The sequence below is a fragment of the Euwallacea similis genome, chromosome 14, assembly GCF_039881205.1.
Source record: "Euwallacea similis isolate ESF13 chromosome 14, ESF131.1, whole genome shotgun sequence".
Lineage (NCBI taxonomy): Eukaryota > Metazoa > Arthropoda > Insecta > Coleoptera > Curculionidae > Euwallacea > Euwallacea similis.
The window spans coordinates 2,421,672-2,447,070 of NC_089622.1; the positions used below are offsets into that span (position 1 = coordinate 2,421,672).

Sequence of the window (25,399 nt, forward strand, 5' to 3'; positions counted from 1 at the left end):
CCATAAAAAGGAACTTTATGTTGCGAGAATAGCTTCAGTCTATAAAAAATCTGGAGGCACTTATTATTGCAAGTCGTAAGTTTATAGACATCATGGATTAAATGTGAATCTTATGGGATTGTGCAAGTCCCTTCATCACTCGAGAGCGTTTAAATTTAACTTGCAACGCAACGTGTTCGAAATAGGGATGGTGAGGTGTAGGGATCTCAAAAACGAGACGAGATAAGAGGGTGATCAAAAACAAAAGAAAACAATTGCTTCGACTATAGAGGGAACTGAGACGTTGCAGGAAAACTGCTACCAATCTTCCATTAAGTTATCCGATTAACACTATCCAGGAGAAAAGGTACTAACGCCACATGTATATACTCATAGAAAGTTCATTCAACTGCGGCACTTTGATCTAGTCAGATCAAAGAGCAATGCCGAAGGGGCCAGGTATTTACAATTCTGTCGCTTATTTGGCACACTTTTATCATCCGAGAGCACGCCTTAGTAAACAAAGTTGCTCCTTAATATGTGTTTGGTGGTATCACAGTGACCGTTAATTACCATGTTAATTAAAACTGAGTTAGATTAATCAAAACGATCGCAATTATTTGGCGACAGTAATCATTTTTGTAAATAATGAAAGTTACGATTGTCTTCACAAAATGGCACAAATGCCCCGCAAACCTGACTACCATCTATCATCTATGACATGAATTGTCTTCACTGCAACCAATTCCCAATGGCGAGTACCTCCGAAACCCACTCTTCGGCTTCGGTACCGAAAAAATTAATTTAGTAGCGGCACGTATTTACGAGCGGTCAATAAAATGTAAACTAAAATCGTGACTATACCGCCTGCGTTCACGATCTATCACGTCTTGTCTGATGGGTTCGAATCCGGAACGTATTCCGGTCGGGTTCTTCAAGAAGCCTACAGCACGAACCCGCAGTTGTCAGCCTATCGGCAAAGCAAATTGAATATTGTTAACAATCTTAAGACTGTTTCTAAATAAGTAGGTACGTCGTACCCCGAGGAGTATTTTTCTTGGTGTTGGTAGTAACAGCTGGCAGTGTGGGTGGTGGTTTTTGCGCAGTGAAGAGTACTTTTAAATTCTAGAGAAAGGAGAAGACAGTTTGTAGATACTAAGATTAAAAGGGCCTCTAAAATAGTCAATTATCGCGCAGCAGCAATGTGAATCACAAAGCAACAAGTATCGACATTGTTTCTCCATATTTCGCTTCAGTTCCCGTTCATTGTAGGCCACAATTTTTACGACCTCAATGAAACGCGTTTTTGATTTATGTAACACGAGAATAAAGCATAATTAATAGCTAATTGTTTGTGGTTTGCACAAAATTGTTGTAAGCATTATTGATTATAATGCAGCGTGATTAAGGCGACACAAGAATAGATCGCTCCGAGCCAGTTGTGCGGCAGGAAATGCATGCGATTTATAGTCACAGACTTCGATCTGATTGATTTTACGATTGTTTATAATAATTGTTGAATATATAGGTGTTAATTGTTTTCCCAGTTCTGTGCACATTTTTCCCTAAAATCGATTTCCTGTTTCGAGATTTTCTTAGATTCCACTTATGATTTTTTTTTTCACCAACTTTACATTCTCGTTCTTGAAGGCGTTCCACTCTGCCTCTCGTTCTTGAGTAATCGGCAAAAACTTAAATTAATCAGAAGATTTAGCGATCATTTGCATATCTACAAAGTTGTGGAAAACCCCTCAGCTTTGCACCTAATCCGTTTACTTTCAACGTGGACAGTTCCTGCCTTCATAAATCGTTTTATTTTAAATTAGTTTTTGCTCCTAAATCGTCCACACTAACGAGTGCCTTTCATTTCCATTACTGCTAAAAAATACCTTCGAGGAAAGTGTATCGGAGCCACAAAAACTGAATCCTAATCCTCATGGCATAATCGAGCCTTTTCTTGCTAAGTCAGATTCCGATCATATCCGAGATAAATGAGATGTAATTGTTTGCTATTAATCTTGTTTAAAAGTGCCTTAAAATTAGTTCCACGAAGTGCCTGAGTGGATTTTACAGTGCAATTGACGATGCTGTTTTTATTTATTTATTTATTTATTTTTTAGAAATATTAATTGTTTTATAAATACTTGGTTGTATTGGAGCCGGAAAACTTTGCCATTGGATGCGGAACTCGGTTGAAATTCTCATTAAACGGTATAATTATTGTTTCCCTTTGCTTATGCTCGTTAATAATCAGTGTGTTTAAGTTTAAACTGTTTCTTAATTACCAGAACTATTATTTACATAAACGTAATATCCATAAAGTCATGATTTCTAGGAAAAACTTGCTCGTGTAGTAGATTCGTACAAAGTTCAGTAATAAATCATAGAATTCAGAATTCTTTGTGTTATTCATGTGTTTGAAGTAATAATTTGTCATAGCTACAACACACGCGGGGAAATACAGGTAAGTAATAACTCCAAGAATCTCAATTTTCAGACTCCTACAATTAACTTCTGTGGTATCGAAAGACATCCACAAGAGGAATAGATTAATTGATTTGCGGTAGTTTGTTGGTCGATGACACTAACGACCGATTAAAAATGAATCGAAGTAATTTAGATGGCCATTTAGGTGAACAGACGATTTTTTGCGACACTAAAGACGTGTTGTTTTAGGAAACCTGTTTTAATCCGTTTTTTGAGAACGCAAAAAATTCAGGGATAGTTGTAGGTGGTTAATAAGTCAATTAAGAGTTGAAGATTATGAGAAGCTGATAAGAAGATGTGGAAGTGTCTTGTTGAAATCTGCAAAAATTTTTCTATCATATCAAGAAGTAGAAGAAAATGAAGTAGTTATATATAAAACCGAAATATTCCATGGGCAAAAAAGACGTCCATATTTTATTTTCACATTTTTGCGGCGATATATCAAAATAGCCGTCTCTGCAGAGCATATTAGAAATAACTACATTAAATTGAACCAGTTAGAAACCTTATTAAGGGCAACATTTTTCTATGTACTATTTTTTTCGAAAACAGCTTTTTTATTTTTACATTTTCCTCCTTACAGTTTAAGTTTCCTTCTTAAAATTTCAGCTTTTTTGGGCATTTGATGCATTTTTTGTAATCCAATCTATGTATCGCATTTTATGCCGAAATGCTTAATTCGATATTGAAAAAAATGCCAAAAAATTTAGTTTTTTGCATTTTTCAATATGGCGCAGCCTAAAAAGTGGCACATTTTATATACACTTAAATTTGCCATAAAAATGCCCATCATTAGAAGAAACAACCGGACTTGCAGCTCAATCCGAAAAAAAGTTATTTCATTTTGAAATCTTAAAAATCGTTTTTAGATTCGAATTAATAGGAAAAAAAGAAAAAAAATGTGGCGAATGCACGAGGGTTTTCTATATATGAGGGATTTTTTCAGATTTTTCGAAAAACCAGTTTTCAAGTTAAAATTTGTAATTGAGAAGATGGCGATTTAAAGGTTTTTTTGGTCTAGGGGGTGGGGATAAGGGTATTTTGCACAACTGCTTGACATTAGAGAGTTATAACTTATGTACTCATATAACCGTTCAGTTAGATTTCCAATTTAGATCAAAGGGTATTTTGACTATCTTAATAGGGAGCATTCTTTATTTTCTATCGTGACTGGTCATTGTTTAGGTACTTATTTCTGATACGCCCTGTATATTAACTGAATTCAGTACGTTTATTATATTTTCGCACTTTTTATCAGATCGATATTGTTGAACGAGTTTTCTTTTTACACGAGGGATACATCCATATTTTTAAATTGGCGGAATCGAACGGGTGGACTGTAAGAAGAAGAAGATACACGGTTCACACTGTTTTCACGATGGTATGCAGGTCTCTAGGTAGCTTTAGACACTTAGACTTTAGACGCAAGTATTTTACTACTTAGCCCTCATATCAATTTCACCCCCTAATAAAAAAAAAAATCTTTCTTAGATGTTAACGTCTCTTTTCCACTCGCTCTTCTCAAATCAATTGATTCAACCTACATGCTTTCGGACTTCAGGATCAGGCAAATCATGCGAACAATACCCACCATCAGCTAATTCCATTGTGTCGAAATACAGAAAATCGACATAATTACATCCACGTGGGAAGCAATTACCTTTTTTGCAATTTTTTTGCATTACCGGCACCGCCCCCCCCCCCCCCCCCCCCCCCCACCAAGCCACTGTAGAGTTTTTCGCGGCTCTAACAAACTAAGTGGCAATAAAGATTCTGATGATAATGTAATTATACTGTAAAATGCAACAATACCCGGCGTGAAAGACGCATTCCGAACGGCTGGTCTGTAATTTCAGTCTTTCACCTTCGGGAATTCAAGAATATTTACATTATGGCTACTAGATAAAGGAGTTATTAATAGGGACGTCCTAAAGTCTTATCTATGAGGTAGTCAAAGATGCATTAACCTATATTTGAATAAGCACAATCTCGGATCTATAAGGCCTTATTCGAAGTGTGAGATTGCGTCCCTGGAGCAAGGTTTTGTGTGTCACAGTCAGCATTTTATTTAACGTAAGTACTGCCTACTGGACGGTTTATTAGACCTCGTATAATAATAAAATTAAGGAACTATTGGAGTAGGTAGTGTAGCCGCAAGTGAAGAGCAATTACCAATATGCGCAGCATGCGAGTAACCGACAATCAGGGGCAATATCAGAGCGGTAGCAAAGAAAAATAGGAATATGTAAATGGTGCCTGTTGTTTATCGAAGAAAATACCTGGAGGGTCTGAGATTTTTCCTTATGGTCCATAGGAGGCTGAAACGCCATCAGGAAATTAAACGACACTAAAATTACACCGATTTACTCTACCGTGCGCATACCGTGATCTCCACATATCACGCAACTTTTTCGCGAAACCATCTGAATAATATGAACCCGCAGCAGGCGATAAAGTAGCAGTAATACCGGTAAATGCGAAATAGTTTACTTTAAATGGAAATACGAACTGTTAAGGAAGTCTTCGGTCCATTATGGACAGACATTTGCTTTAGTTATGGATTTTATTGTGCGCAATTTCCATGGATATGAATATGCGAGGAAGTGAGTTATTGGGCTCCACTAATGCCCCTAACGGCTTCGGAAATAGTTGGAATTTCATCTCGAGCCGAAATATATGACAAATGAGTTGCAAGTCGGGCAAGCTTAAAAGACCACTAATAAAATATGTATCCAATCTATCTAGAGCAGCTCGAAAACGTCCTACTGTGCATGGGAACATTAATATTCAGACGAGAGGCAATTTACAAATTCTATAACGAATATGGCGATGCAATCAGTGGAGGTAGGTATAACTCAGGGTTTACTCGTCTCAAACTAATTTTCACTTGGTTTGCCAGGAGAGATAAGGAAAATTGAAATTGTTTTGTGCTGAATGGGAAGGCTAATTAACCGTGACCCGGAGGCAGTTGATAAATAATTAACCAACAACAGGTTATGAGGACCTTTTTTTGGGGGTAGAGGCTGTGTTGAACCTCGCTTTAAAGTTGTTACAAAACCAAAGGAGACTTTGATAGAAAGAGGCCTCGTTTGGGCGATAGAATCTCGCGGATGGCATTCTTTTCCCTACAGGAACTGGAATCAAAATTTGAAGAATTATTTTATCCGGCATAGATATCAGATTTTTAAATTTCAGAACCGCGAAATGAAAGATAGAAAAATAAAAGTCTGGAGCAAATAATGCAAAAAACTATCAATTTTCCCCATATCAGCGCGGAAATGGCCTTATGAGCCTACTGAGTGATCGACTCCTATTGGCGTACTCAGCTATCCTCATCCTGGAGTTATCGTCTAAGTATACTCCCAGATATTTTACTGCTAAAACCTCCATGTCGCCGATTTCCAGATGGACGCTCTTCAGCTTCCTCCCTCTTAATATGGCCACAATCTCTGTCTTATGCCCAGCTGATTTTATATCCATTTCGTTCAATTCGTTCCATTTTGTCAATTTGTCGAATTTGCCACTCATACCATTTCATAATCTGCCTTATCTTTCAGATCTTCGATGCTTCAAGGTCCGGCCATCGGTGTCAGATTGTTTACCAATTCGATATGTTCCTCGAGTACATTTTTCCCTTTGACAGGTATGATTTAACACTCTTCATTAATTCTTTTTAGAGCTTTGACTGTTAAGTCCCGGGAGAATTAATTTAGCACATTCTTCGGCAAAATCGCGATGCATGTTTCTCGATCCCTTTTGGTTATTTTCTTGTGCTATCTCTTGAACAAAATTTATGATTTCCAGAGTCAATCTTCGGTTCTTAAAACCAAATTGCCCGTCGTGAGTTAGATGTTGCTTTTCTGCTTCTTTCACTGATCGATTCTTTAGTAGCGTTTCCATGGCCTTTCCCGTGGGTCACACGGCCCAGTAAATCGTCGTGTTTTGAAAACCTGCACTGATCCGCATTAACCAGGCCTTAACTTACCTAAAAACAACAATTTTAACTAAAAACCACGTCGAACAGCTGACGTCCGTTAAGAATCCTTAATGGCCGGCATCCATTAATAATACTTTATCACTTTAGGGAATGACAAATAACAATTTGATATAACAAAGCGAAATTTTCATTGTCACTATCTATGCTTTCATGTGCCCCCTAGGGATATCTGTTTTCAGCTACTACCGGCCACAAAAAAATCCTCAAACATCACCTTCACTTCTGTTCCAAAGGAGAATGCCCATCACCTAGTGAAATTAGTTCAGATTGCACCCAACAGTATCTAACATTTTATTACATAGATGAGTGTTTTTTTTATATTTTTTGCAAAGAACTAATTAAGAGATATTAAGGTGTGGTATCTGTCTAGTAATTATAGCACGGTTGTCGTATAGTCGCTGGAGCGTGCTATGGCAATAATATGCAAATAAATTTATCCCTTCAGGGTTCTGAGATTGTATCTTCCTCGGTATTAAGGAGTGTAAACTTTTTAATTATGTGTTCCATACATTTTTTTAATGTTGATGATGATTTGTAATTTACTGGCTTTGTAGGCGAAAACACATCAATCAGCTAATGGATAAGACGCCCAAAATCAGATCTTCCAGAGGTCTTTCTAAAATCAGAACCTCAATGGAGGAAACAGTAGGTGATTTATGTGAGTGAATTGATCGCATAACAATTTTTTTGGTATGTTTTTCTCTAATGGTGCCAGGCATCTTCTAGAACAGAAAGGCAGTTAATTTTACCCTTGTTAAGTCCCAAATACGCAGATTCATTGAGAGAAACGATGAGGTGCTTGCGAGTAAACAAATCTTGAAGGAGTACTTCATCATCCCGTTGATTAACGTTATTAAACAAATAAATATTCATTTGTGCTGCAAAAGCGAAAATTGCAGTTGAGAGTGCCGTCTTATTAAAAATCAAAAGTAACAGAGAGGCGTATTGTAAGAAGCAATTATTCTTGGCAATCTCTCGTACTCTATTGATTGGTAAAGGTCGCAAAACATTTTTTTAACTGCAATGGTCACTTGAAGTGAACTATTAGTAATTTTTCTTGTTCTACCAACTGATAGCATTTAGAAACCCACCTTCAAGGTAACCTTTCTTCATCAGCTGAACTTACAAATTAAATGCGTAATTATTGAATAACAGCAGCATTGTTCAGGACCTATAGTTCACAAGCCGTCTCATCGTGTAATGTACAGTTGCATAATTGGTAGCTCTCATGGTATATTTGGCGCTTGAGACGCTTCCATTATCCAATATCTTCATATTCTGATTGTCAGCAACACACATTATCCTATATCGGTAAGAGGCTACATACTAGCACATTCACCTATAAGTTGTTAACGAGGCCCTCGATATGAGTCGACCATGCGGAACGAGATTGAAATTTACTAGGGCAAAATATCGAGGCGGTAACTCGAAGAGGAGGAGGAGGAGGGAGGATGATCGCCCACGGTCTTTCAGATCTATGCCGGCACAGATTTAAGATGCGTTTATTACACATTTTCAGCCGCAAATATGAGATATGACTAGTAATGAGGAAGCCCGAACAAGGTCACCGTAAGGAGAATTACGAGGGTTTTTGTCTATGACTGTGAGTGAATTATTAATTATTTAGTGGGGCAATCGATCATCAAGTGTAGTTGGTTCAATGTATGCCGCTGTTCAATTAATAACAGTAAGGTTGAGATAATTGATTGTGTTGGTGCTATTTTTTTGAATAATGGCGGGCCAATTAGTATTCAGAGTATGCAAATCTTCGGAGGGGTTTTTAGATCAGTGTCGACATGAGTTTGTGGTTCGCTACTAGTATCTCTATAATTTAAGTCAGTTATTCACTACATGCAAAAAGTAGCATTTTTTACATAAGAAATTCACGTGTTACGAATTTTATCAGGGGCGGATCTAAGGGTATGGGATTCTCAACAGATGCAAATTCGTGTGGATGTGCTCACCGTGCCCGATATGCACTACGTCATTCACATATCGCGATGTCTTAAAAACGGCAATTTTACAAAATTATTTCTACTGTTTAGTCTTTTTTCGGTCCTGGTTATCATCGTAAAATTACCCGTGGGTTAGTTCAGTTTCCACCTTTCGGTACCCTTACCTCATATCATCACATACATCATCATATCATACAGGGTGTTTTAAAAAGGGGGTTCAGGAATTAAGGGTTCCTTGGCCCATTCTAAGGAAAAAAGTTCCTACTAACATAGGTGCGCAAACGCACAATTTTCCAGATACAGGATGTCGAGAAAAAGAATACTGGTGTTGCTGTCTTTGTTGTAGTTATTGCTTTCTGTTCACGGAAACGTAATGTTGCAAATGTTATTTAATAACTGGTAATAACTGGTAAACACCTGGTATATTCCAGGCCAATTAATAATGCGGATGAACTACAGCAGCGATCAGAAAATGAATGCCAAAAAATTAGATAAAATCTAGGGTTTTTCGAAAGATTACGAATTTGTTTTCCGCGAAGATGTGAATTCTGTGTACAAATGGCAGGTGGACATGTAGAACATCTTTTTTATGTAAGGAAAAAAGTTAAACCTGTTTTTGATCGTGTTTTTTTCGACAAATCTTTTTTTAAACACCCTGTATCTCGAAAACGGTGTGTTTGCGGATCCATGTTAATAGGAACGTTTTTCTTAGAATAGGTCAAGGAATCACACCCTTCATTCCTGAACCCTTTTTTTACAACACCCTGTACATTGCTTTTGATTCTTCTGTTCTTGCTGGAAAATTGTATCTACGCCATTGTTTCTGCTGGCTTCAAATGCATCCAATTTAAAGAGAATTTTTACAGGGCTCAATGCACAGGGAGGGCTAACAAATAAGACGTTTTTGGAAATTCTAGAAAAAGTAAGTTTTTAGATTAACAAAAATTTATTTACATGAACATGCAGCTAAATGGATGCAATTAATTATGAAAAATTACATCCGTCATGTGCTGACCGTCGTGATGCGATATTTCCTTCCCTACGAATATCGAGTGATGGAAAATAGTTTTCTTGAAGGATTCATATGTGGTAAATCTAGCGATGGAATCATAATCGATTAAATCAACTTATGAGAAGGAGGTAGAATAAAAATTTTAAAAAATTCATATGACTTTTGCCCATCCATAAACATAAACCTAAACATTTTATAACTTAATCACGCTCGATACAAATGCGTTATAAATCTCAAACACTAGTTTATTAGAATATGGATAATTAAACATAAAAATAAAGCACTCCTTCACCTCTTCCGAGAATACAGCGCTTACTTAAGCCTTATGAATTAGTGATCAAGCATAAATTAATTAAAAGTGAAGTACTTATGTGATAATGGGAAAAGGTGTTAATATTCACTGGTAAACTGGTAATTACCGTGCTCCTTCCTCTTTTTAAATTTGCATTGCCAATAACTAAAAGTAATAGATCATTGTTATGTGCCTTTTATGGTAAGTACTAGGTGGCTCAAACACTTACACATACCTGCACATTATTGGCGGGTTTTTCCATGATTCTCAATGTATTGTAAGTACAAGAGACTCTCCTTGAATTGAAAATGGTAAATTTCCGTCTGTTGCCGCTTAATTGAAACATTGTGCGGCTTGAGCGGTTTCTAACACGCAGATAGACCCAGATAAATAATGCAACAATTCACACATCATAATTCCAGATAATAGAAAACTGCAGTTTAATCCATTTGTTTATTCATGAACAATAATATTATTTATCATTAAAAAGTGAGAGGAGGTTTTTAACTCTGAAATCGTTTGAATATAATGTGATCGAGTTATTGTTTTTTGTCGCTACGTGTTGAAGAATTCCCAATATTATTACTAATAAATTTTCCTTTTCATTTTACATTGTTGTTGACGCATATTAATAATTATAATCTTCTTGTTCACTTAGAAGCAAGCATTAGGTGTAGTTCACTTTTTGCACTTCTGTATTTTCCAATACGAGGTGTTTGCACATTGTTGCAATTATTAGCGAAGGTCGCTGATTGTTGTTTGCCCTTAATGAGTGATTACAAAACCGTGGTAAAGGGACTCATAATACACGGAAGTTACCTATATTATTCAATGATAGTTGCATTTAAACTAAGCACCTGTTCGAAATATGAACATAGAAAAAATAACAATAGGTACAAAAAAATGTTAAATCTTTTAAATTTCGGAGAGAGATTATTATCATGGCAATAGAAGAAGATATCAAAAAATATAAGAATAATCCCTAAAATAAACATTTCCTCACGATAGGGCGAGGTTAACATGTACAAAAGCGCTTTTTCTCTGTGTACACCAAGTTTCTATTTTCTATATTACGAGGTTCAAAAAGAAAGGGTGGGCAGTTATTTACTACCGCAATAAAAAAAATGTTTATAGAGTCTAAAATGCGTCATTTTCTGATCCTGAGTTTTTCGAAATTTAGAAGGAAAATATCCTTCGATTTTTAAACAACTTAAGATATATTTTTTTATTGCAACATTATCGCAATAAAGATTGAGAGGTTTTGGTGCTCTATTGTTTTGGATTGAAAGACCTTTGATGAATGAATGAGAAAAAAAATTAAAAGTGGCTACTTTTAACGTCGTGCCGATGCTTTCAAGAAGTTCAAAAGCCATCTTCTCTACATTCTCTTTAAATTGAAAAAGACTGATACCCGAAATAAACTTTACAAATAAGTATCTGATTTATCTTCCCAACTCATCTCTAGATCTCCCTTTATCGGTGAAATTTCTTTCCATCATGTCAACATCTCAGAGCTTTGCTCGACGATCATCAAAGCCAATAAGTGTTTCAAATTCATTGAGCGTGTGAATCTTTCGAACAGGTGTCTTCGATAGTGAAGATACCAGAGAACTGCCTAACACAGGACCGTATCAAGTGAAGGAGCAAGTGAAGAAATCTTCATTTAAATGTTCACACAAATCGTTGAATGCCTCTATGCCGAAAACGTTAAATAGTAGAGTAATAAGAATTATAAAAAGTTATAAGAGGAATATTCAATTTTGAAAGTATTATGAGAAAAAAAGCAAGAATTAAATTTCTGTGATATTTGATTCTGAAAGTTATAATGTATGATTCATTTAAATCGCCAGTGCATTCTTTAAATCACTAGTGAATGGAAATGAAGAAAGGCGTGGCAGCTACCCCAGCAAGTTCTTCTCTACTTCTATGATATCAACAAGGCGTTAACAAAATAGAAAAAAAAACGAAGAAAAGAAAACCACAACAAAATTTCGTACTTTGTGAGAAAACGTCATAATTACTAATGCAACTCACACAAGTGCCATTTGTACACTCGATAAATTTAAACATACAGCGAAGCTTGAAAACCAATATCTATTGTTTTTATGAAGATTGGCAGCTTTTAAGATTCAGGGGTGAAATGGCTTCAAAAATATGCAAAATTAAATACATAAAACCCGAATAAAAGAAGTAAGCGACTAAATGTTAGAAATCCGTAGAAAGAATGGCCGCATTCAACAGATGTACAGTTGTGCAACAGTTTTTGCAACTGCTCGAAAATCAGAGCAAAAATGACATCAGCTCCCATTTAATTTTATTTGAAGGGTAGTTTGTCTTTTAGCAAAAATTACGCTTGTAAAATATCCAGTCAAAAAAATGTATTTTACTTGCTTAAATATTTGACCTGTAAATTAACGGACGACTTTGATTAATTTTAAACAATAAAAAAATATTTTTCTTATCCATATATTTTTTTGATAAATTACCGGTCAATTTCATTTTATGAGGTCAAAATGACCGTCTCTAACATTTGAGTCATATGTGTTCCTCATTCGTCTTATTGTCGATCAAATTCCAAAATGTCTGGATAAATTCAATTTCACGTGTTCATCTTGCTTAAATATTTCTGCGGTAATTTATCCATCCGATAATTGACAACCTACTCTCCAGAAATCCCAACAGTCAGTTGCACAACTGTTGAATCTGCTGAACCTGGCAAATCTCCATCATGGAGACATCAACAGCCAAGTAGCATAGTAACCCTTTATAAACACTAAAAACAGAACTGTGCTATAACGATGCTATAAGCGGTACAAAAATTATCAAAATAACTACTTACATCATCCTCATCTAAGGTACCGTACACCTCCAGCTTGTCAATCCTGATGGTGCCCTGGAAGGGGTAACAAAGTGACCCCTGCGCAATGGAGGAATTGCTCCAAACAGACACTTCTGGATCCCCATTGGGATTCTTGTCCTGGGTCCTGATGCACAGGCTGAATTCCTGCGGGATCAATACGCAGGTTTCCATGATGAGATCAAATTACTATCAGTCCTTATTTAGTTGTTTAGCGACAACATGCATGTAGGTGTATTAATAAAGTATTTTTGTGTCACTGTACATAAGTAGTGAATAAACTATCAAATAAAAAGTATCACTAGATTTTATTAAAGCTGTATAATGGTTCCATCACAAGTCACTAACTACCCTCGGTAAAAAAAATAATTTGTACTAAAAAATCCTCTGTGGCACCCTCAAGTTAATCTCATCAAACAAGAGAACTGTCGCGTGTCCTCGTGGACGTCCTCGCGAAATTCGGTACTATACCGGCTTTTTTTCGCGTATGCGCTGAATCCCGCTTAGTGTGAACTACCCGTTAGTAGCCATGAGCTTCATATGAATGGCACTGAACCGCTCTAGCATTGACCCTGTACGCGGCGGTGCTACTGTGGTACCGCGGACCCGCCCCACCACTCAGAACCACGTGGGTAAACTGGTGCACCGCCAACTGACAGGTGGATCCTATAAGGTATCTCTCTTGCGTGGAGTCAATATGAAAAAGTGAACGGATGCATGCGAGCTTTTGGTACTTGGTGAAACTGGCGGTACTGATGCTTTGTTATGAGACTTAAGCAGACCTAATCCTGGCATTTAGTAATCTAAGAATCCTATGCAACAATATAGGCATAAAAGGTCTAAGCAAGGTGGTATAATAGAACCTGCCATGAATTTTTCATTGTGTTTAAAGCTGTTTCTCTGAGTTATCAAAAGAACCAAATATGCATTTACTATAGGTACCATAAGACTGCCCCTGACCAAGACCATATTTCTCCTCATTAATTCATGGCGTAAAACCATGGCACTGGCAGTTTTTTTCATTATCTCGCCCAAGGCCGTTCGGTCGAATACCGAGACATACCCACCGACTCCCAATAAGTCCCACTCGTCGGGCACTCCGGTACCTCACACAGTGCCGCCTCTCCCGACCAATGAGCGTCCTGCATGGCTCCCATTGGCGCTGGGGTGGGAGTTACTAGGAGGTACCGACAGTAGCCCGCAGGTGAGATCGGCAGGTGCGCATTTAACAGGACTACTACTGCAATAAAATCGATTTGGTCTTGTTGGCGAGGCTTGCGCGATTACTGCAAATAAAAATTTTAAATAAGCGGTTCGGTTCTGCTGCCGATAAATTAATTTTTGTAGTTTATTAGTCGCCGTGCACCTTTTGCATATTAATGACACGAGTGGAGAGGTCTGTAATTAATATTATGGTCTCGGGGATTAATATCTTATTGACAAACGGTAGCATTCTTCGGGTAGGAAATGCGAAGTATTACTCTTTTCTTAGCTAATTATATACTGATGTTGGATATACAACATTCATTAATAAACAGCTGTATTGTACTGGTAATAACTGTCGGTGTTTACAGTACATAGAAACGTTTTAAATTTTCTTGCAAGCGATCTATCTCATTCTAAAATTTAATCCTTGTCATTTTACATGCATCTTAATCGACGTTTTTTGTGCGTAGAAAGGTGTTTCTGATGCATATATCGTTACTAGAGAAATAAGGGTAGAAATTTTAATTCGAACAAGTCTAAACACTTTAACAAATTAATAATACTTCTTTGCGCCTAAAAGCGCCAATTAGTTGCGCTATTGATACACTTGTAATAAAAAATATTGCAAGTATAATGTTCATTTTTAAAACCCTTCCACTTCACATCGTACCTGAATAGTTGACAATTAATGCAGTCTTGTCAAATAACATAGAGATTTATTTGTCTTTCATACTATTTGTTTTGATATCGTCTTCAAGTTCTAACTATGGCAACGCTGTAATTTTAGTACAAAACGTCAACACTGTCATTTGAGTAGGAGCGGCGCCACCACTTCATGTCACATTTGTGGGGTTCCTGTTAGGAATCAATCATTTTTCAAGAATTTCTTAATAAAATCATCAAATATAACCAAAATTCTTGTTGCATAAAGTCGTAGAATACAATTTCCCACAATGTCGCTAGTTTCGAGACAACTGCCAAGGGTCGTTTTACAGGTAAATTCGTTTTCTACTGTTTGTTAGGTTAGAAGGGCTGATGATATAACAACTAGCCTTTGGGAGCGCTCCTCCAAGATTTGTTTCTATTATTGTATTAAATACTGGTTATCATAAACCAAATCGTGTTTACAAATTAGAGATGATCTAGTTTCCGTTTAATAAATCAATAACTTTGATATCAAATACCACCCTATTATCTTTGGAAGGAACAAATGCAGATACTTCTAGTGCCATTCATATCTGTTTGGCTAGTCAAATACATGATAAACCAAAAACTGGTCTTTTCGTGTTAAAATATTTATAAATTAAAGCAATTGGACCAACTTGGAAAATTCAAAAATTATTAATTCTTGCAGGCTACTCAATGTGCTGTTGTACGTAACATCCACAGTTCATCAAACAATAACTCAGCTGGAGTAAGTATTATTAGTAAAAGCAGCAGCTTAATTAAAATCTGCTTAGACAGCCATGACAATTGATACTCAGCTTTTATTAAGTGGACCTTAATTGACTTCAGACTGCAATGGATGACTGTCACTAGCTCACTCATTTAAATACAATACAATACCATTAGCTTAATAATTAAGAAACACATTAAATTACAAGAAAATAATTACAGAGATTAGCAGAAAGACCAGATACTAGAGTATCTGCCACCTTGATTCCAGGAGATGGTGTGGGTCCTGAGTTAGTGTACTCAGTACAAGAGGTCTTCAAAGCTGCAGGGATACCTGTGGACTGGGAGTCATATTTTTTTTCTGAAGTTAATCCCACTTTAAGTGCCCCTCTTGAAGATGTAAGACATTTTTGCTAAACTGTATTTGCTTGATGAGAATATTTTTGGATTTTTAGGTTGCCAAGTCCATCAGCAAAAACCGTGTAGCACTCAAGGGAATTCTGGCCACTCCTGATTATTCCCATACAGGTTTGTTTGATTTCAAACAATTTATTATGTATAGTACATTTTTTAAAGGTGTAACATAAGATTTTACTTATTAAATTTTTAACCCCCTCTTAAGATTTGTTAAGATTATAGCTAGAAAACTTGACACAAGTAAAATTTACAGTTCCAACTTTACTACATTTATCTATTACAAATGCTTATTTTAAATATTTTTACTAGTTTTTGTGGCCTGAATGATTAATTGATGTCTTACTTGTATTTAATCTCATAAATATAAATGAATGAAACAAATCTCAACATCAGGTTAAAAGTTTAACACAAAAATTTCTATATTGCATGAAAAAAAAACGCATTATATTTACTTTCATAGTACCTTCATATTATTATTTAACTCATAGGCGAACTCCAAACTCTCAACATGAAGCTTCGTAACGCTCTCGATCTTTATGCTAATGTAGTCCATGTAAAGTCCCTCCCAGGCGTTAAATCTCGTCACAGCAATATTGATTGTGTCATCATCAGAGAGCAAACCGAAGGCGAATACTCCGCTTTAGAACATGAAAGTGTTAAAGGTGTTGTCGAGTGTCTGAAGATTGTAACAGCTAAAAAATCTCAAAGAATTGCCAAATTCGCCTTCGATTACGCGGTAAAAAACAACAGGAAAAAGGTAACTGCAGTCCACAAAGCGAACATCATGAAATTGGGCGATGGTCTATTCTTGAGAAGTTGCGAGGAAATGGCCAAACTCTACCCAAAAATTGAGTTTGAGAAAATGATTGTTGATAACTGTACTATGCAGATGGTCTCCAAGCCGCAGCAGTTCGATGTAATGGTGACTCCTAATTTATACGGAAATATTGTGGACAATTTGGCGTCAGGGCTTGTGGGTGGAGCCGGTGTTGTGTCTGGTTCTTCATATTCTGCCGAATGTGTCGTATTTGAGCCTGTAATTTTTCCTAAATTCTATTAAATAACGTCATTTTGATAGAATATTTTTAGGGAGCGAGACATACTTTCTCAGAGGCTGTAGGCAAAAACGTGGCTAATCCCACAGCTATGTTGCTCTGCGCCTCCAAACTGCTAAGACACGTAAATTTGAACTATTATAGCGACATGGTAAGAACTGCCGTTGAAAAGGTACTAGCAGACGGAAAGGTGCGCACCAAAGACATCGGAGGTCAAAACAGTACTCAGGAATTCACTTACGCAGTCATAGCCAATTTGCAATAACCCTAAGCGTGAATTGGAAGTATTAAACAAAGTGTACAGATTTTTATTTATGTATTATGTTGCCCGCAGGTCATGTTTATATGTATTAAACAATGATTAATTTTTAAGTAAACTTTTAAAGAGTAGCATAATTTACAAAAATAAATTATTATACAGTTAAAATCGTATCAAATCTTCATTGTTGGTACGGAGGTTTTAGTAACTAAACTTTGAGAATTGGCTCCTATATATATGGCAAATAGACCAGAAAATGTATTTAGTTATAGTTCTGTTCCAACAGGAAAGAAAACAAATTTCGGATATTAGCAGAAATATATGGCAGGCGAAGGTGTACTGTGTATGTGTCTAACTATTTCTGACTATCCGGAACCGGGTTTTCTTTCTATTGGAAGACTAAAAATAATCAAATATTAACCGTTTTTTAACTCACAGACCTGTGATTGCCTGGAAAATTAAGTTCTGATAAAAATTAGGACTTCTATTTGTTATCGTTTCGATTGATTTGCTTGTTTTTGACTTTAACTTGAATAAATCCTTAAATTATTATTAATTGCGGTATTTTCTTTCGCATGCCTCAAATACATACAAACAAAATACTCCTTAGTATAGAGCTATGAGACCCCTCAAATCACATCTTTTTTTGTAGTATTGAAAATAAAACCACTTTTAAATTTAAATTAATTTTATTAATAATAATTAATTAAAGAAAAACAAATATTACTCGGAAACACACTTGATACTTAATTAGCTGGAACACTCTTTTGCGACTTCTCCATATTCGCGTTCCGAAACGTACAATTCTGTCTAACAAAATCCATTTTTGAAATCTGAATCATACGAAAAATCTCTGATTTTTTACTAAAATCTGCTTTCTTCCTTTTACAAGACCCATTAAATTAATCAGATTTCACATTAAAATTCTTTTATTTCATTATTTCCATTATTTTCAACTTTTTTACTGAAATTCTTAGATGTAGACAAATTTGGGGTCTTATGGACCAATTTCTTATCACAAAGTTTTTCAGTAAAAGGATTAAAATTCGTATCAATACCCATATTTTCTAGCTCCAGATCGAGGTTAAGTTCTAAGTTACTTTGGAATTTGTTAATATTTGCAGAACACTTTTTATTTGTTACTTTCTCAAATTTTTCTGGCTTGGGCAACTTTTCAGGTATTGCAGATTGGTTTCTAGGTTCAAAGGCAAATTTGGTAAATATTTCTTTATTAAATTTATAATGCTGTTTAATATCACTTTTCTTTTCCCAAACACTTTGTGTTAAATTATTCTTCTCCAGTTGCATCTGGCTTGCTCCATTTAAATCCCAATTTATCAGTTTATCAATATCGAAAAAATCATTATTTACACTGGGCAAGCATTTTATGAAATCCATTTTTACTTGCTGCTGTTTACTTTCACACTTCTTAAGCTCTCTATTACCTTCCTTCATTCCAAAGTTTGACCGAATGTCTGCTGTAAGCTCCGGTTTGTTTCCCACGGAAATCAATCTAGAAACTCCACCTTCATTTGACTCTTCTAGATGAAGAGGTACATTTTTCCTTTCTTTTGACTTCAGTGTACCTAAATATCCAAGGTTAAAATCCAAATTAAAGTCCCACTCAACCTTATTTTTAGCAAGATCTAACAATGTAACATTTTTCCCGGAGTTTTTTTCAATTCTTTTTTTATCATTTTGCTGTGACTGTCCGGAAGTCGAAGCAGTAATATTGCCAAGGAGTGAGTGTTGGCTCTGCAAAATGCTGGAAAAACCGCTGTCCTTGCTCAAATTTTCAGGTTTTCTTGGATCGTCGTATTCCTCTATTTCTGTGAAATATTTAACATCAATGTTAATTAGCCCAGCTATATTATCTAATGGCTGATTTATACCTTGCATAAATGTTCGATCATTAACGGGAGATCTCATATTTTCTAGAAGACTGTCATTATCAGTATCGACCGTCTCCAAGGGTTTTTCGAAGGCCTGGGATTGCATATTTTTATGGAATTTAAACAATAATTTCGGTTTTTTCTGTTGCTGTGACAATGAAGAGTTATCTCCACATTTCTGCGATTTTTCATTTGGAGAAATCCCGGGATTAAAACCGTTCTTTAGACGTAAAATTGATGTTTTACAGGGAGGTAGAGATTGCGACGAAGTAAATGATGGATTAAAACTCTCGTCTCTGTTTTGAACTTCTCGCTGATAAATATGGGCCAAATTCAATTTTCCCAACACACCTTGGAGCAACTCTTCATATGTTTCTTCAGAGTTGTCAAGAAATGAATCGTTGTCAAAATTAAGGTTTAAAATGGATGATTCGTAACCCATGGCAGAGTCTACTAAGACGACTGCGATTACCGCATCGAAAACTTCTACTTCATCATGATAAATTAGTTTGGCATGTCCTTGTGAAAGTCTGAAAGTAATGATAAAAAGTTTTGCAGTCTGAAAAATTAGAGTCAAAAATATTATCTTTTTTTTTTTAATACCTAATTAAACTTTCCAGTAAACGCACAGTGGTCCTAGATTTATTTCTAGTATCACACTTCCTTTGCAGTCGGTAATAGCTGCCAAGGATGGTTTCAGCTTCGATTGTTAATTTGGGTTGCCTCTTTCGAATAATCGCATAATACTCCTATAGAGAAACCAAAACTAAATAAAATACTTACCTTTTATATGTGTTGAAAAAAAAGGTCTTTATATATAAAAAGTTTGAAAGCGTTTGACGAGAAGGAAATGCGTAGTTTATCGTGAAGAAGGGCATGCTTCCTGGCCGATGAAATGGCTGACACATCCACTAGTACCCTCTGAAGGCTTAGCGAATGCCATTACAAATTTCATAAGCAAATGAAGTGAAAACTTGCTACTACAGGCCATGAAATCACGAATTACTTAGTAAATAATTTGTTTGTGTGTGTATGTATCAAATCAAAATGCGCACTTATACATATAATAAAATTAAAAATTGTATTGATAGCGATAAAAATCCATTACCACTAAATTTTTTACCAGGACTTTCACGATTCAGCTCTTAGACTTACCTGCAACTTTTTAATATCCCACAATTCTCCTTGGCGTTTCTTGGTCTCTCCCATGTTTAACACATACTCCGCTAATGCTCGATCTTTGTTTTCGTCCACAATATCTCGCAAAAGCAATATAAGGTCAAACCGACTAAGTAGGGGGCTTGACATTGCCACGTTCAGACATAGCGGTTTCAAAGGATCCACATTCCCTTTAGGATTGCAAGCAGCGAGAATCGAACATCTGGTTTTTAATTTACACACCATTCCTGCCTAACAATAACAATACCCTTTAATTGTACTTACGGTCCAATTATTATGTGCAGGTAACTTTAATATCAAGCTAGTTTCCATAGAAACCAAGAATCTGTCTACGACTCACACTCTAATTCGGTCTTTAATTCATCTAAGTTTATACCTTAGCAACACTTATGGTTTGCTGTTCCATCGCTTCATGTATACTAGTTCTGTCATGCTCTTTCATTGAATTAAATTCGTCGATACAGCAAATGCCCCCATCTGACATTACTAAGGCTCCAGCCTCTAACTGCCATTCACCATTCTCCTAAATTTGCCTTGCATTATATCCAATCAATTTTAATTACTTATCCCACCATAAAAGCAGCTACAGTAAGACCTGCAGTAGTCGAACCAATTCCCGTAGTTAAAATTGATCTAGGAATTATTTTCGAGGCAAATCTTAGCATTTCAGACTTTCCTAAAAGCAACTAACCTATTTCTCTCAGATTTACTTATACAAGTACATTTTACCTGTCCCAGGATCTCCTACAAGGAGTAAATGGGATTCTGCCCTAGTTTCAACTCCTGTTTCACTGGTATTATCATTAAATTGGCTGCCGCCTGCCAAAACAATAGCTATAGCCAGTTTTAGGAAATCTAGACCATAAATCTGGAATTTTTAGTATTTCAATTCTTTTTTATTTATTTTTACAACGGAAATTTTCTCACCTCAGGTGCAATTGACTGTAAAATTATATTTCTCCCTTCAAGAGGTTTATTTAAATGACTAGTCCAAAATTCATCAAAAAACCTTATGACACTATCAGAAATTGATAAATGCAAGCCATTACTGTTATTAACTTGGATATGATTTGCTCTCAAAACTAAGTCTATATTAATTTTTGCTCCTTTGCAGAATTCAGACCATCTTCGAGTGAAAATTCCTCTGCAATACAAAACTGTTGTAACGGAGGTTTAAAAAAATTTAAAGTGAATTTACGTTATTGTTACATTTTCTCCTGGTTTGCAAATATTAACCAGATCATCTTCTAAAGTGACTAGCATGTAATTTGGAGTAGCTCCAATTTCTAATTGCGACAAATCTTCTTGTATTTTTATTTCTTGGAAATCTTTACAGTTTTTTGGGTCTAATTCATCGAAACATAACATATTTTTACCTGAAAGATAACAGTCCAAAGTCAAAACTACTAGTTTAATGAAAATGGATTAAAACCTTGGTAAAATGGCCAAGAAAATTCTTATAGACATTGAAGTAAAAAATTCATTCATATGAGTGACAGATTCCATCAAAGTATGTTGATGAATATGAGAAGGTGCCCAAACATACCTCTACATCCTTTTGGATTTGGACATGAATTTGGTTTCTTGATAATATTTCTCCTGTCATATAAAGCCTGAACAATCACAGGAAATTTACATTTAGCGCAAATATATTGCCTTTGAAATTCTAAAAGTTTTCTGGAAGACATCCTCACAACTGTCCCTTGAAAATGAAACAACAAAGGAAAAGTAAAGATAAAAAGTAACTATGTGATAAATATTAAGAGAACTTACCTGTAACTTGCAAAAATTTATCTGCATCTTCATTTCTTGGGAAAGTAATTCTATTAATATGAGGCCAAGGAGGTATGTTGTAAATTCTGCAATTTACATTGTTTTTAATACTGCCTCGATTCAGTTCTTGTTGAACACGTATTTGAACATCTATTGCAGATTTGTTCCAGCATTTTAATGAGTCTTTTGGATTTGTTAGAATGTCGTTTCCAAGGCTGATGTCTGATTCAAATAATTCGAGAATACTAAAAAAGTTATGTGAGAGTAGAGTATCTCAGAGAATTCTGATTTAGATCTGGTTTCTTACTCAATATTAATGGAAAACCATGTGTCTGCATTAGTGCTTTCTATGATTTTTACAATATCAAGTTTGTGATTTAATAGTAAATAGTTTTCACACATTTTTCACTTCCAAATAATACTTAATAACTTAAATTAAAACTTCTACTTTACGACACAAAACAATCTAACCTGTAAAAACAAAATTTGAATTTAAAAAAAAACAACTTTTGGTGCAGCACTCGAGAGATAGTCCGCTCCGAGAATCTGCACTAACAAGTGACACTGTCATGCAAGTCTCAACCGGCGGGTAACAGTAACGGACGAACCTAAAGGGGTCGTTGGCCTTTAAAAGAGAAACAACCCCCTTAAGCTTTCTTTTAGTCCTCAGATCGAGAAAGCTCAGGGCAGAACGATAGATTTTTAGGGGGTTGTTTTTCCTTTTAAAAGTTAACAACCCCTTTTTATTTGTCGCCACTGTCACCCGTCAAGTAGGACTTTCCTGACAGTGTCACTTGCCGGTGCAGGTTCTCGGAGTGGACGATCTCTCGATTGGTGCACCACAAGACGAATTCGATCTAGATCTACTCCATTGAGATTTTACGAACAACTACCAAATAGTAAATGAACTAATGAGCAACACGACACTGCTGAACATTCGATTTCATCCGTTTCAAAGGAAAATCGGCCATACTCGCCTAAAAATTGGCAACAGCGTGCAGCTACAAACCGGCGACGTCAATTTGATTCTGATCATTGTTTCCGAAAAGGCTCATTGTCAGTGTCAGTTCTGTCAGTGGTTTTGTTGTGTTTGTGATTTTCAAACCAAAGTGAAATTTTGCATTTATCATTTCGTTCAAATAGTTATTATTAATTCAAGCAATTAAAGCAACACAAATATCCAGCATTAAACCGTTCAAGTAGACCGGTACTTGATACTTCTAAAATGTGCTGCACCTGTTGCACAGCACCATTTAATACACCATAATGGAGATATTCCTTAATTTGACAAATGTTTTTCTAACAATAACCATTTTAATTGTTGTGGTAGTCAAGGATTCCTTACAGGAAACTAAACAATGTAAGTGTAACTATTTTGATAAAATTAAAACTATCAAAACAAGTCTTAAACCTAATGGTTATCTCTCTAGTGGATTTAGGAAATGGCAAACTCTGTTCCCCGGCAGTAGAGAGGAAAGTAAAATATGAATCACTTCTTGTAACCGAAGGCCGAGCAGGCGACCACTTGGTGCAATGGGCGCTGCCTGATATGTGCCAATTTGAGTTTCAGTCGGTTTATACCCGGGGAGGTGTAATAGCAGTTATCCAAAAATTGCAATTACGGAAGAACTACACTACCATGGAGTGCATAGATTATATCCAATTTCGGTCAAAGCGTGGGGTTGCCAGTCCCAGATATTGCGGTATTATTGATGGTCGAATGAACATGGATTATGATAAAGATAATGCTCCTGCTACAGTTGTTCCACAATTCTATCCAATATCCTATAGCAATGCATTTTTTGATATTGATGGAGAATTGAACGTGGTTATTTATATTGCCAAGGAGCCTTTGGAGACAAGTGAAAAAACAGAGTTTGAAGTAGTATTTACTTCTTATCAAGGTAAGCTGTAAGTTTATTGTTGTAGTCAAATCGAGTACTACTGTAATTTTACTTAGATAAAGTATTGAAATACGTTTTTAGACTGCTCATCATCTCACCGGCTTAAACATGTAATTTTAAAAGATTGTTGGGAAAACCAAAAGCTGTGCATAAACAAAAATTACTTTGGTGATGGCTATGTTAATTGTCCATATTTTAAATGTGTGGATGAAGGAGGTTGCCAGCTTAATGTAGGTTCCTAATTTAATGTATTCAAACCTGAAAAAATAAGTTGTAACTATTGAAAATTGTAGATACATTTACCTGAAAAGATTTCAGTAGGAAGTAGAGTGATCATAGGCTCAGTTTCCACGTTGGCAATTCTATTTGCAGTTTTTATTTTAATTATTTGGGCATTTAAAAAACACAAGATGTTTTGTTGGGCTGAAGAGTTTGCTCATCCTACAACTTCAGAAACTAACCGCAATGTAAGTAACAAATTCTCTTTGAAAAAATTGAGTGATCATAGTTTTCCTTACTACTATAGTCACGCATAATGGAAATGAACGAACAAACTGGGGCCCGTTTAGCAGAAACTCACACTTCAAACATTCATCCAAGTGCCCCTCTTCCTGCAGAGGAAAAGGATCTACCTCCTTCTTATGAAAGTCTTTTTCCAGCAGGAGTACCCACTAGGTGAATTAACTTTAGTGCACAATTGGTGATTTCTAATAAAGACATTTTAACAAAAAGCTATTATTACCGTGCAATAATAATATTTTTGTTTTAAGATGGAAGTTTAGGTGGCTGTTTTGTATATTTTCTCTTTGTTAAGTATTGTAACTGCATTTAATATTCTCGAATTCTTCGAATTATAATAGTTCCGTCAGGATATATTATTACATAATTGGACTGATGTATAGATTATGGTTTTAAAGGTATTGTTTTTTTCAACATTTTACAATATTTCATATAACTTAAATATGGTCTCTAGTCTTTCTTTGGGAGGTATCCCTGCTTAACATCGGTGTGAAGAAAAAAAATACACAGTGATGGTGTTCTACTCCATCACATTCTAATTCGAATAAATCTCATATAATACTCGATCATAACGTTGTGCCTACTTAATATTAACATCTCGTATAACCATTTTTTGATATTATAGGAAAAAAATAAACTGCATTTAACAAGTTTCTTTGAAAAGTTCAAAAGGTGGCAATATGATGGGTTTGAATGTGTAACTAGTAATATTGTAAATGTGCTTAATATCTAGCTGCATAACGAAATAAGTTTTTGTATTGTATTTTTGTATAATATTTTGATAGTAATATATTTGTATCTACATTATTGACATATAAATTTGTTTTAATATTTATCCTACTGTCTGAGATCGATGCTAATTAATAAAATTGTATGCTAATTCTAATATTTTCCAGATGAATAAAACTTGTGAGGTGGTGTTATTAAGTTAATCATGTAATCGGTTACGTAATGAATTAATTCAACATTTTTATAAAAAAGTCACTTGATTTAATTCACGTACATTAAATCAATCAAATTACTTGAATTAATTCCTGCCAACCGTAAACTCCTGACCCTTCCCTAAAGAGACGTTGTTGGGGAAGTGAAAAGCTCTGATATTACTTGTCTCCCAGTCACCATTGAACTATCAATATATGACGTCAAATTGTGCAAGCTTCAAATTGACTCTGTGTTGTCTCAATTTGTTCATACGTAACGTTCACACCAATCTAATTATTG

General features: G+C 35.6%; 4 protein-coding genes across 7 annotated transcripts in view; 2 read left to right on the top strand and 2 right to left on the bottom strand.

The window, feature by feature from the left end:
* The window catches only part of LOC136413583 (protein glass-like), a 51,998-nt gene extending 38,832 nt beyond the window's left edge, over positions 1-13,166 (bottom strand). Inside the window, exon 1 of the mRNA XM_066397232.1 lies at positions 12,562-13,166. Within this exon, the coding sequence (XP_066253329.1) occupies positions 12,562-12,753 (192 nt within the window). The 5' untranslated portion in view covers positions 12,754-13,166. The remainder of the gene's footprint in view (positions 1-12,561) is intronic.
* Positions 1-17,467, top strand: part of Idh3b (isocitrate dehydrogenase [NAD] subunit beta, mitochondrial) — a 45,126-nt gene extending 27,659 nt beyond the window's left edge. The window contains exons 2-7 of one of the 2 annotated variants that reach the window (XM_066397231.1): positions 14,667-14,780; positions 15,140-15,199; positions 15,403-15,579; positions 15,636-15,708; positions 16,086-16,633; positions 16,687-17,467. In XM_066397231.1, coding sequence (XP_066253328.1) covers positions 14,739-14,780; positions 15,140-15,199; positions 15,403-15,579; positions 15,636-15,708; positions 16,086-16,633; positions 16,687-16,917 — 1,131 coding nt within the window. In that variant the 5' untranslated portion in view covers positions 14,667-14,738 and the 3' untranslated portion in view covers positions 16,918-17,467. Of the gene's footprint in view, positions 1-14,595; positions 14,781-15,139; positions 15,200-15,402; positions 15,580-15,635; positions 15,709-16,085; positions 16,634-16,686 lie in introns of those variants that run through there. The other variant, XM_066397230.1, reaches the window with a different exon arrangement.
* Positions 17,468-17,655: 188 nt separating this feature from the next.
* On the bottom strand, positions 17,656-22,452 carry LOC136413479 (uncharacterized). 3 transcript variants are annotated; one of them, XM_066397063.1, is made up of 12 exons: positions 22,063-22,451; positions 21,756-22,000; positions 21,529-21,684; positions 21,181-21,358; positions 20,910-21,126; positions 20,712-20,850; positions 20,555-20,658; positions 20,359-20,505; positions 19,959-20,213; positions 19,407-19,552; positions 18,804-19,333; positions 17,657-18,740 (listed from the first exon to the last, which is right to left on the bottom strand). In XM_066397063.1, exons 1-12 carry the CDS (start codon positions 22,155-22,157, stop codon positions 17,830-17,832), a joined length of 3,123 nt encoding a protein of 1,040 aa, XP_066253160.1. In that variant the 5' UTR covers positions 22,158-22,451; the 3' UTR covers positions 17,657-17,829. The 3 variants fall into 3 exon arrangements, with proteins under 3 accessions (XP_066253159.1, XP_066253161.1, XP_066253160.1); XM_066397062.1 differs by having other exon boundaries at positions 17,656-19,333; positions 22,063-22,452; XM_066397064.1 differs by lacking the exons at positions 21,529-21,684; positions 21,756-22,000; positions 22,063-22,451 and having other exon boundaries at positions 17,656-19,333; positions 21,192-21,353.
* Positions 22,453-22,811: 359 nt separating this feature from the next.
* LOC136413369 (uncharacterized) lies at positions 22,812-24,997 on the top strand. Its single transcript, XM_066396886.1, has 5 exons — positions 22,812-23,115; positions 23,186-23,659; positions 23,741-23,889; positions 23,953-24,126; positions 24,186-24,997. Exons 1-5 carry the CDS (start codon positions 23,022-23,024, stop codon positions 24,336-24,338), a joined length of 1,044 nt encoding a protein of 347 aa, XP_066252983.1. The 5' UTR covers positions 22,812-23,021; the 3' UTR covers positions 24,339-24,997.
* Positions 24,998-25,399: the final 402 nt, after the last annotated feature.

Bases quoted from the DNA above. Each gene is read 5' to 3' on its own strand.
- LOC136413479 (XM_066397062.1), bottom strand. From the start codon at position 22,157: ATGTGTGAAAACTATTTACTATTAAATCACAAACTTGATATTGTAAAA. The intron at 21,359-21,528 runs GTATGTTTGGGC...GTTATCTTTCAG, and splicing joins AAATCCAAAAGGATGTAGAG to GTAAAAATATGTTATGTTTC. The intron at 20,851-20,909 runs GTGAGAAAATTT...TAAAAATTCCAG, and splicing joins TACAGTCAATTGCACCTGAG to ATTTATGGTCTAGATTTCCT.
- LOC136413369 (XM_066396886.1), top strand. From the start codon at position 23,022: ATGGAGATATTCCTTAATTTGACAAATGTTTTTCTAACAATAACCATT. The intron at 23,660-23,740 runs GTAAGCTGTAAG...ATACGTTTTTAG, and splicing joins AGTATTTACTTCTTATCAAG to ACTGCTCATCATCTCACCGG. The intron at 24,127-24,185 runs GTAAGTAACAAA...TTACTACTATAG, and splicing joins CTTCAGAAACTAACCGCAAT to TCACGCATAATGGAAATGAA.